General features: G+C 43.6%; 2 protein-coding genes across 2 annotated transcripts in view; both read left to right on the top strand.

Annotated features, from left to right (window-relative positions):
• The first annotated feature begins 612 nt into the window (after positions 1–612).
• LOC109969098 (zinc finger protein 568-like) lies at positions 613–3,613 on the top strand. Its single transcript, XM_020615773.1, has one exon. The coding sequence runs from the start codon at positions 966–968 to the stop codon at positions 2,196–2,198; it is 1,233 nt and encodes a 410-aa protein (XP_020471429.1). The 5' UTR covers positions 613–965; the 3' UTR covers positions 2,199–3,613.
• Positions 3,614–7,066: 3,453 nt separating this feature from the next.
• znf277 (zinc finger protein 277) overlaps positions 7,067–14,491 on the top strand; it is a 13,091-nt gene continuing 5,666 nt past the window's right edge. Inside the window, exons 1-11 of the mRNA XM_020615772.1 lie at positions 7,067–7,279; positions 7,584–7,797; positions 8,977–9,065; positions 10,358–10,440; positions 10,700–10,791; positions 11,312–11,422; positions 12,130–12,262; positions 12,544–12,611; positions 12,835–12,931; positions 13,946–13,988; positions 14,423–14,483. Of these exons, the coding sequence (XP_020471428.1) occupies positions 7,243–7,279; positions 7,584–7,797; positions 8,977–9,065; positions 10,358–10,440; positions 10,700–10,791; positions 11,312–11,422; positions 12,130–12,262; positions 12,544–12,611; positions 12,835–12,931; positions 13,946–13,988; positions 14,423–14,483 (1,028 nt within the window). The 5' untranslated portion in view covers positions 7,067–7,242. The remainder of the gene's footprint in view (positions 7,280–7,583; positions 7,798–8,976; positions 9,066–10,357; positions 10,441–10,699; positions 10,792–11,311; positions 11,423–12,129; positions 12,263–12,543; positions 12,612–12,834; positions 12,932–13,945; positions 13,989–14,422; positions 14,484–14,491) is intronic.

Genomic DNA, 14,491 nt, shown 5'->3' with positions numbered 1-14,491 from the left:
ACACATTTAAATGTTTTCTCTTAGAACCCTTAAATTGTATCGTAAACCTGAAAATCAGCACAATTGGTGAGTTTTAACATGATTACTCATTGATTTAGGAAACATCATTATTGAACATAAATTATTTTACAGTGAATTTATTTTTACTTTGATACAACTGAAGAACACGTATGCACAGTCATTGTAATCCAATAATATCATATACGTTTTCACCTAAAAAAAAAAAAAAAAAAACTTAAGTTTGTCAAAACTCAGGTTGAGTTCTCGTGGCTGTAGTAATGACAGAGGCAAATGAAAAAATCAGGTCATCAAGTTGGGAGTTAAGCGATGGTATATAGAGCGATAAAGTCTGCCCACTTAACTAGCTTGAAGATGAATAATACTCCCATCAAGACTTATGAGACCTTTAAGGCAGACTGGAAATTTCAAATAAGAAGCTGGTGAATAAGAAGCATAATTTTTTTTTTATCACATCCCATGTTCCTCCCTTTGTCCCTCCAGAGCTGCCACAGCAACATGTCTGTAAGGAGGAGGAGGTTCTGGCTGACCAGCAGCTCTGGAACCAGGAGAGGAACTCCAGTCTGGACCAAGAGGACCCAGAGCCTCCGCAGATTAAAGAGGAACAGGAGGAACTCTGCAGCAATCAGGAGGGAGAGCAGCTTGGACTGAAGCAGGAGACCAATCCCTTTATATTGACTCCTACTTGTGAGGAAAGGGACCACAGTGAACCTGAACCAACCAGTGACCAGCAGCTCCTCTCTCACAGCTCTGCTGTAGCTGAGAGCCAGAGTCAGGAAGGAAGCCAGCATGGAGGCTCAGGATCAGCTAGTGATGCAGAGCCAAAGCCAAAGAGACGCCACAAAGACACAAGTCACAATAGCATTGTGGACACCTCCCCCCTGTCAGAGACCGGCTCTGATTTTCCCACACATAGAAAGTCTTTAAAGAGTGACACTTGTGAGAAAATGTTTAGATGCAAGTCCAAGTTCAATAGACGTCTTAGAAGCCACACAACGAAGAATCAGCATTGTTGTGAAACATGTACGAAAATTTTCAGATATAACAGTGACCTTTTGGTCCACATGAGAAGCCACACAGATGAGAGGCCATATGTTTGCAACACCTGTGGGAAAGGATTCAAGGCGCAATCAGACTTAAACAGTCACTTAAGAATCCACACCGGTGAGAGACCGTATGTTTGCAACACCTGTGGGAAGCGATTCACACAGTCATCAAATTTGATTGTTCATTTAAGAACCCACACTGGTGAGAGGCCATATTCTTGTGAAACATGTGGGAACTCTTACATTCAACAGAAGAACTTGTTGAGCCACATGAAAACCCACACAGGTGAGAGGCCGTATGTTTGCAGTACCTGTGGGAAGGGATTCAAGGCGTCATCAGACTTAAACAGCCATTCAAGAACCCACACTGGCGAGAAGCCATTTTCTTGTAAAATATGTGGGAACTCTTACAGTCAACAACATCAGTTGTTGATCCACATGAGAACCCACACAGGTGAGAGACCATATTCTTGTGAAACATGTGGGAACTCTTACATTCAACAGAAGAACTTGTTGAGCCACATGAAAACCCACACAGGTGAGAGGCCGTATGTTTGCAGTGAAACATGTACGAAAATTTTCAGATATAACAGTGACCTTTTGGTCCACATGAGAAGCCACACAGATGAGAGGCCATATGTTTGCAACACCTGTGGGAAAGGATTCAAGGCGCAATCAGACTTAAACAGTCACTTAAGAATCCACACCGGTGAGAGACCGTATGTTTGCAACACCTGTGGGAAGCGATTCACACACTTATCAAGTTTGACTGTTCATTTAAGAACCCACACTGGTGAGAGGCCATATTCTTGTGAAACATGTGGGCACTCTTACAGTCAACGGAAGAACTTGTTGATCCACATGAGAACCCACACTGGTGAGAGGCCTTATTCTTGTGAAACATGTGGAAACTCTTACAGTCAACGGCAGAACTTGATGATCCACATGAGAACCCACACAGGTGAGAGGCCGTATGTTTGCAGTCCCTGTGGGAAGGGATTCAAGGCGTCATCAGACCTAAGCAGCCATTCAAGAACCCACACTGGTGAGAAGCCATTTTCTTGTAAAATATGTGGGAACTCTTACAGTCAACGGAAGAACTTGTTGGTCCACATGAGAAGCCACACTGGCTAGAGACCATATGTTTGCAACACCTGTGGGAAGGGATTCACACAGTCATCAAGTTTGACTGCTCATTTAAGAACCCACACAGGTGAGAGAGCGTATGTTTGCAGCACATGTGGGAAGGGATTCAAGACGTCATCAGACTTAAACAGCCATTCAAGAACCCACACAACAAATCAGAAGCTGTATTCTTGTAAGATGTGAGAAAACCTTCACATGTCACAGTTCCTTGTTGATCCCTATGAGATTCCACACAGGTGAGACTATATATTTGCAACACCTGTGGCAAGGGATTTAAGTATTAATCAGATTTGAATGTTCATTTAAAAGCCCACACAGAGGAGACATTGTTTTTTGTAAAACATGTGGGAACTGTTTCACACACAGGGGTCACTTGTTGATCCACATGAGAACCCACACAGGTGAAAAACCATACTGCTGCACCATCCACACTGACCTCATAAAGATATAGCCTTTTCACCACTGAAACATCCACTTAACATCCGGCCCTGCATGCTTTGTCAATTACAAGCCACTAATGGCCCATGATATGTGACAGCTCTTGTCCTTCTGCACAGAAGTCATTAGTGTTCAGGTGCAACACAGCTCCAACATTTACAGGAACAACAGACAGAAAACAGGAGATGACAGACCTTGACTGTACCTTGTACCTCGTGTCCGACACACTGGTGATGTTTGGGAAAACCTCCATCCAGTCCGCTGACGTGCAGTTCCTGCTAATGTTACCTGTGGGAGAAGAAGAGTGAATTATCTCCACACCTCACCCCCACACCATGTGAGATCACGTTCTTACTCATTCGGTGATGTCAAAGATTTTTAGTCCACCTCACCTTGTGTTTACTGCAGAAAGAACAGGAACATATTACCAGAGGTTTTCCAAGCTGGCACAGCTGCAAACTGAAGAAGAGAAAGCTGACTTAAGTTCTTGTTGGCTCTGCTTAGCCACGTAGCTCCTCTTTGATACTTCTCCCTGCTACACTGGAGGGTGGCAGGCGGTGCACACTGGACACACAACACTGACTGAAGAAGCAGTGGGTACAGCAGATGTTTGTAGGAACAAATGTGATAAAAACCGCTTCTTTTCTGGAGAATTCATGTGCATTAAGACCCTGTGAGCATGTAGGACATTAGACAGAAAATAACAAGCATGGATATTTTTGATGATATGCCAGCCTGCGCCATGTGATGTTATGTGGTTGGGTGCAGAGGATGATACTGAAGTACAACCAGTCAGCTGCCAGAGTGAGAAGGTTTTCCCAACAATTACTGAAATGTGTGAGCGGCCGCCCAACCATATGCCAATAAAAACCAGTAATATCTAAAACATTCTCTAAGACATGATGCTTTGTTTTCCATTGTATATAACTTTTGTTTGTTCATACCTAAGCAATTAAAAAATATTAGTCAGCTTAAACTTTTTATGTTTAAAATTCTGTACCTTTTGAGTTTTCATCACTTACTTTTTGCATTCTCATTTATCTGTTATTCACCAGACACTGTCTGTAGATAGTGAATAGGACTAACACCTCCCATGTTGGTATAACGGGGGTATGAGGATGAGTCATTTCACGGCATTTGGTGTCAATGAGCAAAAAATATTTCTAAGTTAAGTTTAAATCAGACTTGAAAAATGCTACGTATTGATCTAGAGAAAAAAAGACTCGGTACTTTAATTGACAGAAAACAAAACAAAGACACTGAATAACTTCAGGGTGCCTGGTCTCCAGCTTCAGGCTTATGAGGAATGTAGGCTACATTGTTACATAATGAGTGTAACGTGGTTCTTCTTGAGGACCAGATAAAAAGATGGTGTAGTCGCAAATGCAGTGCAAACCAGTAATTTATTGTGCTCATCCACAAAGTGAAAAATAGAAACAGATATTTACAAAAAGGTTAAAACATTTTTCCAAAAAAAACAAACCATGCAACAACTAGCACTGCAGTCATCAGCAAGACAGGTACAGCCTTCTATACGGCTCAAAACCAACTACCTCACAGTAGAACCTGGGTCACCTTTAATTTGATGGTCCGTGCTTCCTTCTCGATTACCGAATACCTGGTTTCTCTGGGCAGAATTTTTCAATTAAGATACAGGATAGGTTGCTCTCCCCTTGGATCCCCCTGTGCCAAAACGGCTCCTAGGCCCACTGCAGATGCATCCACTTGTACCAAGAAACGCTTGCTGAAGTCAGGGCTCCAAAGCACCGGTGAGGAGCACAGACAGGCTTTCAAGGTTTGAAAGGCAGCTTCACATTCCTCATTCCACGTTACCAGGTTTTTGGCAGTCAATGCAGTTAGTGGAGCAGCAATTGTTGCAAACTCAGGAACAAATCTGCGGTACCACCCGGCTAACCCCAAAAAGGACCACACAGCCTTCTTGGTACAAGGACGAGGACAGTTCTGGATTGCTTCTACCTTCTCTGTCTGTGGTCGAACCTCTCCTCCTCCCAGCTGGCAACCAAGGTACCGTGCCTCTTGTCTGGCCCATTGACATTTAGCCGGGTTAAGGGTCAACCCAGCACCCTGGATCTTCCCTAGGACTTCCTCTAGGTGCTGGAGATGCTCCTCCCACGTGTGACTGAAGATAACCACATCGTCAAGGTAGGCAGCACTGAACTCCTCACAACCCAGTAGAACCTTGTCCATGAGCCTTTGGAAGGTTGCGGGTGCAAACCAAAAGGCATCACGGTGAACTGGAACAATCCTGCAGGCGTGCGTAAAGCAGTGTAGGTTCGACTTGCATGTTCCAGGGGCACCTGCCAGTATCCCTTGCACAAGTCAAGGGTCGTGATGTACACTGCAGACCCAATCCTCTCCAGCAGGTCATCGAATCGGGGCATAGGGTAGGCATCAATCTCAGAAATAGAATTGCGCTTTTGGAAGTCAATACAGATCCATAAAGACCCATCTTTTTTGGCCACAATGACAACGGGCTACACCATTCTGAGGTTGATGGCTCAATAACACCTAATGCCAGCATTTTCTCCACCTCTCTCCGTAGCTGTTTCATCAACTGCTGTGGAACACGATAAGGCCGTTGGCGAATAGGTTGGTTGTTTTTCAAGTGGATCACATGTTCAATAAGATTAGTCCAGCCTGGGCTGGCAGCAAAGAGTGAGGGCACTTCCTGGAAAACTTGATGTAATTGGGAAGCTTGTTCTTGAGGAAGATGAGAGTACTGGAGGGATGTCCCTGTCTCAATAACCCCTGGATCCTCCTCCTCCTCCTCTACTGCTTCTGCCAGGCAAGTGACCCAGGTAGTTAGTCCTCTGTGCTCCTTCCATTCCTTCAAAAGGTTAACATTGTATGTTTCTTTTTACCAGGATGATGTACCTCATAGGTTACAGGCCCCATCCATCGAGTGATGGTATAAGGTCCTTGCCATTTAGCCAACAACTTAGAGCTGAATGATGGAAGCAAAAGCACCTGTTGCCCTGGTTGTAGATCTCTGCCCCATGCTTGCCGGTCATACCAAGTCTTTTGCTTTGCTTGGGCCTCTTGCAGATTCTTTCCAGCTGCCTCCTGATAATGCTGCAGTCGATCTCTCATTTGTAACTAAACCACCCCTGTTGTGAATTAATTTCTCTATGCGCATATAAAAGTGACGAGCACTCCGTTTAATCTGTGTATTTGGGCTTGTATGTCCATATAGCCTATATACACTTCGTCAGCCACTTCGACAGAGCTACTCTGTCACAATGAGCCTTTACTGTTTCTGTAAAGTGTAGTAGCTTTAGGGGTTTGGGTCTGAACGAGCCGCTGGCTGTCTGCATAATGCTTAGTCATCAGTGGAAATGAATGCATGGCTTAGAGTGGAAAGTGCCATCTGGTCGCTAGCTCGACAAATCTGATGGATTCAGGAGGGAATCCACTGAATGCGTACAGACAGGAGAAAACTTGGAGAGGTAGAAACAAAAAGGACAGAAAATCTTATCAGTTTAAAAACTAATGCAACTACTGACTAACCTCAGCAGGCCGTACAGCGATCCTGCCTGCAGATATCCAAAGCTCGCCTTATTATTAAGGTAACTATAGCTGTCAAATTGATGTAATTGATGTTTACAAGTGTAAAGTACAAGTATGTTCAGTGTGTACTGAAGTATGATTAAATGTACTTAAGTTTTAATCACTGGAGAATAATAAACAAGGACATAAGTAAATGCAAAATAAAGGTGTACAGAAATCAATAAAAATAGAAAAGAAAAAACTTTGTTCTCTATAATTTAACCCCAAAAAACAATGTGTCATTGTGCACATCATACACAATTAAATGCACATTTAAGTATTTGCATTATTTAGATCAAAAATATCAGCTGAGGTGGTCCCACATAACTATTAGGTCTTGTGGCCTTAAGTCATAATCTATAGTATTATTCATATGATTTCGCTCTGCTCTTATTCAACACTGCCCTTGATTTCTTTTCTAACACAACTTAATCAGTATCAGTTTAAAAATCAATATATCAGTATTTAAGTTTATAGGCCACCTTCTGTGTAATAAGCACTGTTATGTAATATTTGTTCCTCATTTGTTAATTATAGTGGCTGCTTTTCTTCCTCTGGTCCAAGCAAAAATATCAACAATAAAAACATTATCAACAACTAAGAAAAGGCAAAATAAGACAATGGGCAGAAAATAAGTGAAATGACTCAATATATGAGACAGGTAGACAGCAGAAAGTTGAAATGTAAACATGCATTCACAAAACATCTATTTGTAATTAGTCTTTTTAAGTGGCCCTTTGAGTGAAAATCTACTTTTGATCTGTCTTATGTTACAGTCCAGAAAGGAGTGCTAGTACTAGGCTATCTATGAGGGGAAAAAAGGAAGCAATATACTAGCTATAAATGTTTACTGCTTTCGGTCTTGTTAAAGCAGCTCTGTGGCAATGACAAGCGTCAGCCTAAATATCAGTTGTGATACCGATTTAAAACATTTGAACGCACCATTAGGAGTCTGCGTTAACAGGATACCCTGAAGGCAGCACGAAACATTTCTGATTGGCCCGTTAGCTGCTGTTGTGACCACGTGATGCTGAAGATGGCCGCCTCCGAGGGGACCAACAATAGTAAGTTGAACTTTTAAACGTGTTACTGAATTAAAGGAAGATGTTGTATAGTGGGAGCTGGTTGTTCATAAACGCCGAGTCTGTGGGACAGCAGCGAACCTGAAATAGGCTTAGCTTCTCAGTTGGTAATGACGCTAAACTGCTAGCAGTTAGCCGGCTAAGCTAAACAGCAGCTAGCATGTGCTCTGTAAATTGCTGGCTCTTCAGTGACTGCCCCTAAAAGTTGTTAATAATGAACACGAAATATTGGAAGTATTAGGAAGTTGGGTGTAGTAGATAACCCGAAGCTGTCGCCTTCGCTTAGGTCAGGACAGTATACTGGAGCCGCTGTGTTTTCCTGAGCAGCCAGCGGACTGCTCCAGTGTGCCCAGTCTGCAGAGTCCCAGCGCGGAGCTGCTGCTGTGTCTGTTCTGCTCCGAGTCCGTCCCTCTGTCGCACAAAGATGTCCTCCTGAAACACCTGCTGCTGGAGCACAAACTGGTCATCGCCGACATCAGACTGATCGCAAACCTCCCAAAGTACGAGCTGAGCACACTGTCAACACATAATCTAAAGTCAATGCACTGAAAGTATAAACATGTTGTCTATCAAGTTTTAAGGCTTAAGTATTGTTTATGGACTTCTTCTGAAATTATACCATGCCATGTGTTGTCTACATTTATTGTGGTCAGAACTTGCAGACTGAGACAGTTTCACATGTAAAGACCGTGTAGCGTAGCTTTGATACGAGTTTGCACATATTTCTAGTTTGTACTGTTGTACCCGGTACTTTTTACCATACTGACTCTGAGAGACGAGGCAGTCCAAGTAACTACAAAACAGTGCTGATTTATTCCATGAACACAGGTAAAATTAACATTACACACTCAGGTATCTTGCACCTCCAAACTGCTCGCAGGCAGATGTAAGATGAAAGACCCTCAACCTACCAGGCCTATACATTATATCCCCTCGGTTGGGCTAGCCCCATACTACACAGAAACGTCAACCAAGACGTCTCTGTTACCAGCTTTGCAGCTGGCCCTAGCTGTAGTCAAAACATGAAGCAAATCAATGTGTGTGTGTGTGTGTCTGTTAGTTAAGTGGTGTGTAGCTAAAAACATTCTCACACGACTTCTAGTAACATGTCGTGACTTAAACATAAGAACATATTATGGCTAAGGCTACAGTTATACACGTCATAATAATAATATTAAACACCCTGTCTGCTGACAGTCATCAACTCTTCTCTCTAGTTATCCTTGACCAGATGTACCCTGTAGAAACTCATAAGCATGACTAAGCATTTAACAGTCTAACTAGACATCCTATCTCCACTAAACATTTCTAATACATCAAGTATCTATCCAATTTCTATCTGACTAAAAATACCTAACAATACTGTACAGTACATTGGTATGGAAGGAAATATTCACGGCATTGATCCCCAGCCACACTAACTAGGATGTGACCATTCACTGTGGTAGTCATTTGTGCACATAGACTACCACATTGATGGTGGTCAGACTCGCATGTGCTTTCACCAGAGTGGACACAGGCCTGAACAGTGTGTCCTCACAAGCTCCTGTTCATTTCACTCCGTTTGGAAGCCACAGACAGAATATCTCTGTACTGTACATCGTCAGTTTCCGAGTCTGTTGAGTAACATCCCGCATCTTGTCGAACCCTAATCCTAACACCTAACCCTGCTCCGACAGGTACATGTTGTACTGGAAGGGCAGATTCCTGGAGCAGCCTGTCGCAGATTTCTGTAGCGTTATCAAGACAAACTCCACTGGCCCTGTAGGTGAGTAGAGCTACAGGTGGTAGTAAGAGATTGTAATCAAACAGAAACAGCCAGAAGAATGACTTGGAATAAAACTGTAGCACAGCTATTTACAATGAAGATAAATTTACCCTCTTTACATTTTGCCCCTTTTGTTTTCTCTTAAGTTTAACTTTCATGTTGGTAAAATGATCTTATTCCATCTATAGGACAGTGTTTTATTTACAGTGGCTTCAGAAATTATTTAGTATTTTTCTTATCCATTTAAAATGAAATCTGCAACACAGTAAAATGAGCATAAAGTGGAGGGCTGGGAGTACTTTCTGAAGTCACTGTGTTCTGTGTCGTCTTGTTGCCGCTTTTCTCTGGAATGTTTACACCCAGTGAAATAGTCATGTTCTTATGGCTGCACCATGTGGCATCTGTGGGGACTTTGAGACATCACCTTAGGAAGCGAACTAAAGCTCTGTGGGTTGAACAGTAGTGACTCAGTGGGAGTTTGTCATGGCTGACCAGCAGCAGGCCAGTGTTTGTTCCGGATGAGTTACATGACTAAAAACTTTGGGTGCATGATGAAACTCATGACAGAAGCTGAATTAAACTGCAAGAACCTGTACTTGTGGTTGTCTCTACATCATGTGCAGTAGCTTAGCCTCTTAGTTGATATATATAATGACTGTAGATTTTTCTGCTCAAACATACCACATTTATTTTATTGATTTGTCCTTTATTGTAACCAGGTAAAAGCCTCATTGAGATTCACACAGCTTTTTCACGAGTGACCTGGCCAAGAGGGCAGCAAAGACATTGTTACAACAGTAAACACAAACAATAAAACAGGCCAATAAAACTGTCACATGCTAACATGAACATACATCCAGTTGGTCTGTAATACAAACACAAGGTCAGTACAGTTATGATGAATAAACAAGTACAACCTTTAAGAAGAGGCAGCAGATCTAAAAGCTTTGTGCCTAATTCTCTTCTAACTCTGGGGACCAACATTTGTAAAAAATGCTGTGAGTGCGCAGGCCATATTGGTTTTGTCTGAGGTCAACGCCTGTTGGCACGTGTTAGCTCCAGAATTGCCACAGTTATCCAGGTAATGTGAGGAACGAACCATAACTGATTGAATGAGCAATTTACAGTTTCGCTGTAGCAGTTGTGTGCACTTAGACTGGCATGGCTTGATCTCTGAGATCAGCATATGCTAAAATTGTGAATCTATGTTCTAAACAAAAGGCCCTAAACCCTGACTATGGACATGGTTCCGTGAAAGCTCGTCCCTGTGTAACCAGCTGTCATTCTTCCAGAGAAACAAGAGGACTACTTCCTGCTGTGCGACATCCTTCCAGAGGACCGGCTCCTCAGAGAGAAGCTCCAGCAGACACGACTGGTGAGAGGCCACACTCCTATCTAGAACTCCAGCCTCACTATCCACTTTTCCAGTTTCTGTGCCACAAAACTAAAACAGATTTCTGCCACAGATATCCCTGTACTCACAGATATGCTTTTGGGGGCCCCTCAAGTAATTTGAAAATCAGATTTCAGTTTGTCTAGTTGAATTAAGACATTATTCTTACCACATTATGCCAGGAGGAGGTGCTGCTCATTTTCTTCTGGGGTGTTTCTCTGACTGTTCTGCTCTTCCACAGGAGGAGGTGCTGGAGCAGCAGCAGAGGGAGCGGGACGACAGCACCTTCCATCGTCTCTGCATGTTCTGCAGCGAGGAGTTCACTGGAAACAGGTGTTGTACACATGGTGTCACTTAGACTTCATCTGCTGGTTCAACTTAAATAAACTTCCTAAATGTTAGAAAGACCATTGGTAAGAAAAATGTGAGGTCTTTCAGAACTGAACTCTTCACTAACGCAGGTCTTTGGCTTCAGTTAAATGTGTCATATTTCAAGCTTTCATCTCAGTCAGAAAAGAAGGAATGTACTTGACAGCAGCACAACTACTCACTGTCAAACTGTACAATACAGGACAAACGTTAGCAGAAGAATGTCACCAGGTCCCTATTTATATAAACCATGTCCAAATAAATAATTTCTTTTATTGTCCGCACCTGCAGCTGTAAAAGGTTTAGCCTGTATTTTTCTCTTTCTGTCACCACCTCCAGTGAAAAGACCCAAACCAACAGTGTTAGTTCATCTCTCAGGACTTTGTGCCTCTAGCCCTTAAGCCACTGAACATCTTGAAAAACACAGAGTATTATATTTAGTTTAATATTTCTTTTTATAAATCGTTCCCCCATCATGTATCAGGTCATCTTTGCTGAACCACATGGCCAGAGAACACTCCTTCAGCATCGGACTGCCAGACAACATCGTGTACTGCAACGAGTTCCTTGACACTCTGCAGAGCAAACTGGACAAGTAAGACACAAAGGTGACAGCGTGTCACAGCTAAACTTCAGACTGTGATATAATGAACAAACTGCTCTGGGCCCCTGAGAAGGCCGGATGCTGGACAATAATCCTACATTCCCCAAATGCTCCGCCCTAGACATGGAATAGGGTTCTTACCAAAGTTTACATACAGTTCAATTTGGTGCATACATCAACTTCTGCTCACACGTTTCCCTTCATAGATCACAATGAGCTTAAAACTGTGTGCATGTGTGCCAGCCTCTGATTCCGCCTGCTGCACTTTCCCAGTTAACTGATCAATGCATCACGCTCATGTTGTTGTGCAGGGCAGACAAAGGCGGTTCACACAAACCGTGTGAGAGGCTGGTGGCTGCAGCAGCCTTCAGCAAATCCTGAACTTAGACACAGTGCTATGATGTGCTAGTGGCGAAAACAGGTGTGTGTGTGTGCACGAATACACCGGAGCTCATCTGAAATTAAATCCTGAGCATGCACACACAAACCAACCCTGTGTTTACATCTACAGTGTGTGTGTGTGTGTGTGTACACACACACATACACATACATACTATTATTCATGTTAGATTTCTTCTGCATTTACAGCACTGTATCATCACAGCATTGTGTGTGTGTGTGTGTGTGCATTGTTGCACTTGTATCCATGGTTTGTGTGTGAAGTGTGATGACCTTCAGCCGACGTGCTTTCTCTTCAGCCTGCAGTGTTTGTACTGTGAGAAGACCTTCCGAGACAAAACCACGCTGAAGGATCACATGAGGAAAAAAGCTCACCGCCGCATTAATGCCAGCAACCACGAATACGACCGCTTCTATGTCATCAACTACCTGGTAAGACCCTTCAGTGCACATCAGAGCAGAGGACAGGGCACATGCTTTACATAACAGTTACTTTTAATATCTTTGTTTCTCAGGTCAATTAGTTTGCAGAACGCATTGCCTTGATGTATTTGACCAAACAGTTCACAGTGATGTAAAACTGCAAATGCTCACATGCCAGAAGCTACAGCCAGAATACATTTGGCACCTTCACTTATATAAATGAGATGTATCAGGAGGATTCATCTTTGTACTGTGGCTGATCTTCACGTCTCTGTTCATCCTCCTGTCAGGAGCTGGGGAAGACCTGGGAGGAGGTGCAGAGCGAAGACGACCGAGAGCTGGTCGACGAGGAGGATGAGTAAGTACATCCAGCAGAAACCACCAACACAAAACACTCAGCTTTCACAGACTCTGTACGTACACATCATTGCCCCAGTGCTGTTGTTTTCCACTGAGGAAGAGGAGCTCTCAGTGACCCAGCTTTTTGTTTTTGACACATCTCACATCGAGGTAATGCTCTCACAGAGACCTTGGTTTGTCGTACATGTCCCAGCTGTCTGACGTCTCTGTGTTGTCCACAGTGATTGGTCGGACTGGCGGGCTCACCCGGTCTCTGCTGTGTGTCTGTTCTGTGATCATCAGTCTGAGATGATGGAGCACATCTACACACACATGAAGGTAGAGCAACAAAAACAGAATCAACATCCAGTCTGGGATGTGGGTTTCTCTGCTTTGATGTTGTAGTAGCTGAGGTGGAGTAGAGAAGGTACTTTCATTACATTCGTACTTCACAGACATTTCAAGCAGCGAGTAATAAGCAGGGGTTCTGCCAAGGAGAAGACGAAGGGTACAATTTAAAGTGTGATTTGACCAGGTTAGCATGTCTTTTGGCATTAATCTCAGCACTATACACGAGCTGACAGGAGTTCATTATTGAAGACACGTTGACCTGTTGGTGGTGCTAGATTAAACAGCCAGGGGATAGGGTTCATCCTCTGGGGACCACCAGTAAGAATGAGAACTAGATAAATGTTCAGATGTTTCACCTTGAGTCTGACACAGTCCAGCTTTGGCCTCGTCTGTGTTCCAGGGAAACTCCTGCCATTGCTGAAGTCTCTGCATTCTGCTGGATGTTTTGCCTGAAGGCAGCTTCTCCTACTGGTTATGTTGAGCATGGCTGTGATAGTTCTACCTCGTGTAATGGCAGCATGTTGCACGGTGTCCCATTGTTTTCAGCCTAAAAGTAGCTCCGCAATGCAGACGTTCTCCTCCTGATGCTGTAAACTGCAGGGAACCAAAGGAGAGCAGTTTTGCAGCACTGGACAAGACACAGAGACATCCACGTGAACACAGTAGTGTGTGTTTTAGCTGTTGAAACATGCCTGGATCAGCCCTGATGCTGATCTTTAGCATCAGCTCAGGACGTCTTCACTGTTTAATGCTAACACTGAGCTAAGATAGTGAGCATACTGTATCATGTTCTGAGCACGTGCAGCTGCTGTGCCTAATTACAACCTCACAGAGCCACTAACGCAGCTGTAGACTCAGTGCTGTTTTTGTCAGTGGCCTCTCGGTATTTCTTCATGCCAGCAAATTTGTTTCCTGGTGTGCTTTTGGCTCTGCAGCATCCTGGTGAAGCATGTGTGACTGCAGGCTTCTCTGTTTTCATCTTGGTGTATCTTGTTGTTTCAGGATGCTCATGGCTTCGACCTCCATCAGCTGAGGACAGAACTCGGTGAGTAAACGCACACAGCAAACACTGAAGGCTGCATCACATACCATCACCGTTGGTGTCCTGAAAACAAAGCTGAGTTTGCCAGGAGTAAGAAAGTTGAATACCACTGTGTACATATTCATATCCACCCTGTAGGACTGAGAGACTGGCGTTACTACACAGTCCAGTAGTAAGGAGTGAGTCCTCTCCCCTTTTCTTCCAGTGAACAGTTCAGTTGTTGTTTTTTAACTTTCTCTTGGCTGTGGGACTCACTGAGTTACCTCGGTGTGTGAAATTTGCTGCATGAATAAAGCTGCCTTGCCAGTTTCCCGGTGTGCAGTGAACATCACAGCCTCACAGGGAAGCTGCTGTGACGTGCTGAAGATGCAGCAGTAGTTTGTCACTGGGTAGAAAACTACAGATTAAAACACAGACTGTGGTACATCTCCCCTCAGATCTCAGGTTCTACCAGCAGGTCAAACTGGTGAACTTCATCCGGCGGCAGATCCACCAGAGCCGCTGCT

Source organism: Monopterus albus, unplaced genomic scaffold, assembly GCF_001952655.1.
Source record: "Monopterus albus unplaced genomic scaffold, M_albus_1.0 scaffold170.1, whole genome shotgun sequence".
Lineage (NCBI taxonomy): Eukaryota > Metazoa > Chordata > Actinopteri > Synbranchiformes > Synbranchidae > Monopterus > Monopterus albus.
Note: the sequence above shows the minus strand (reverse complement) of the source record. Positions and strands in the feature narration are given on the sequence as shown.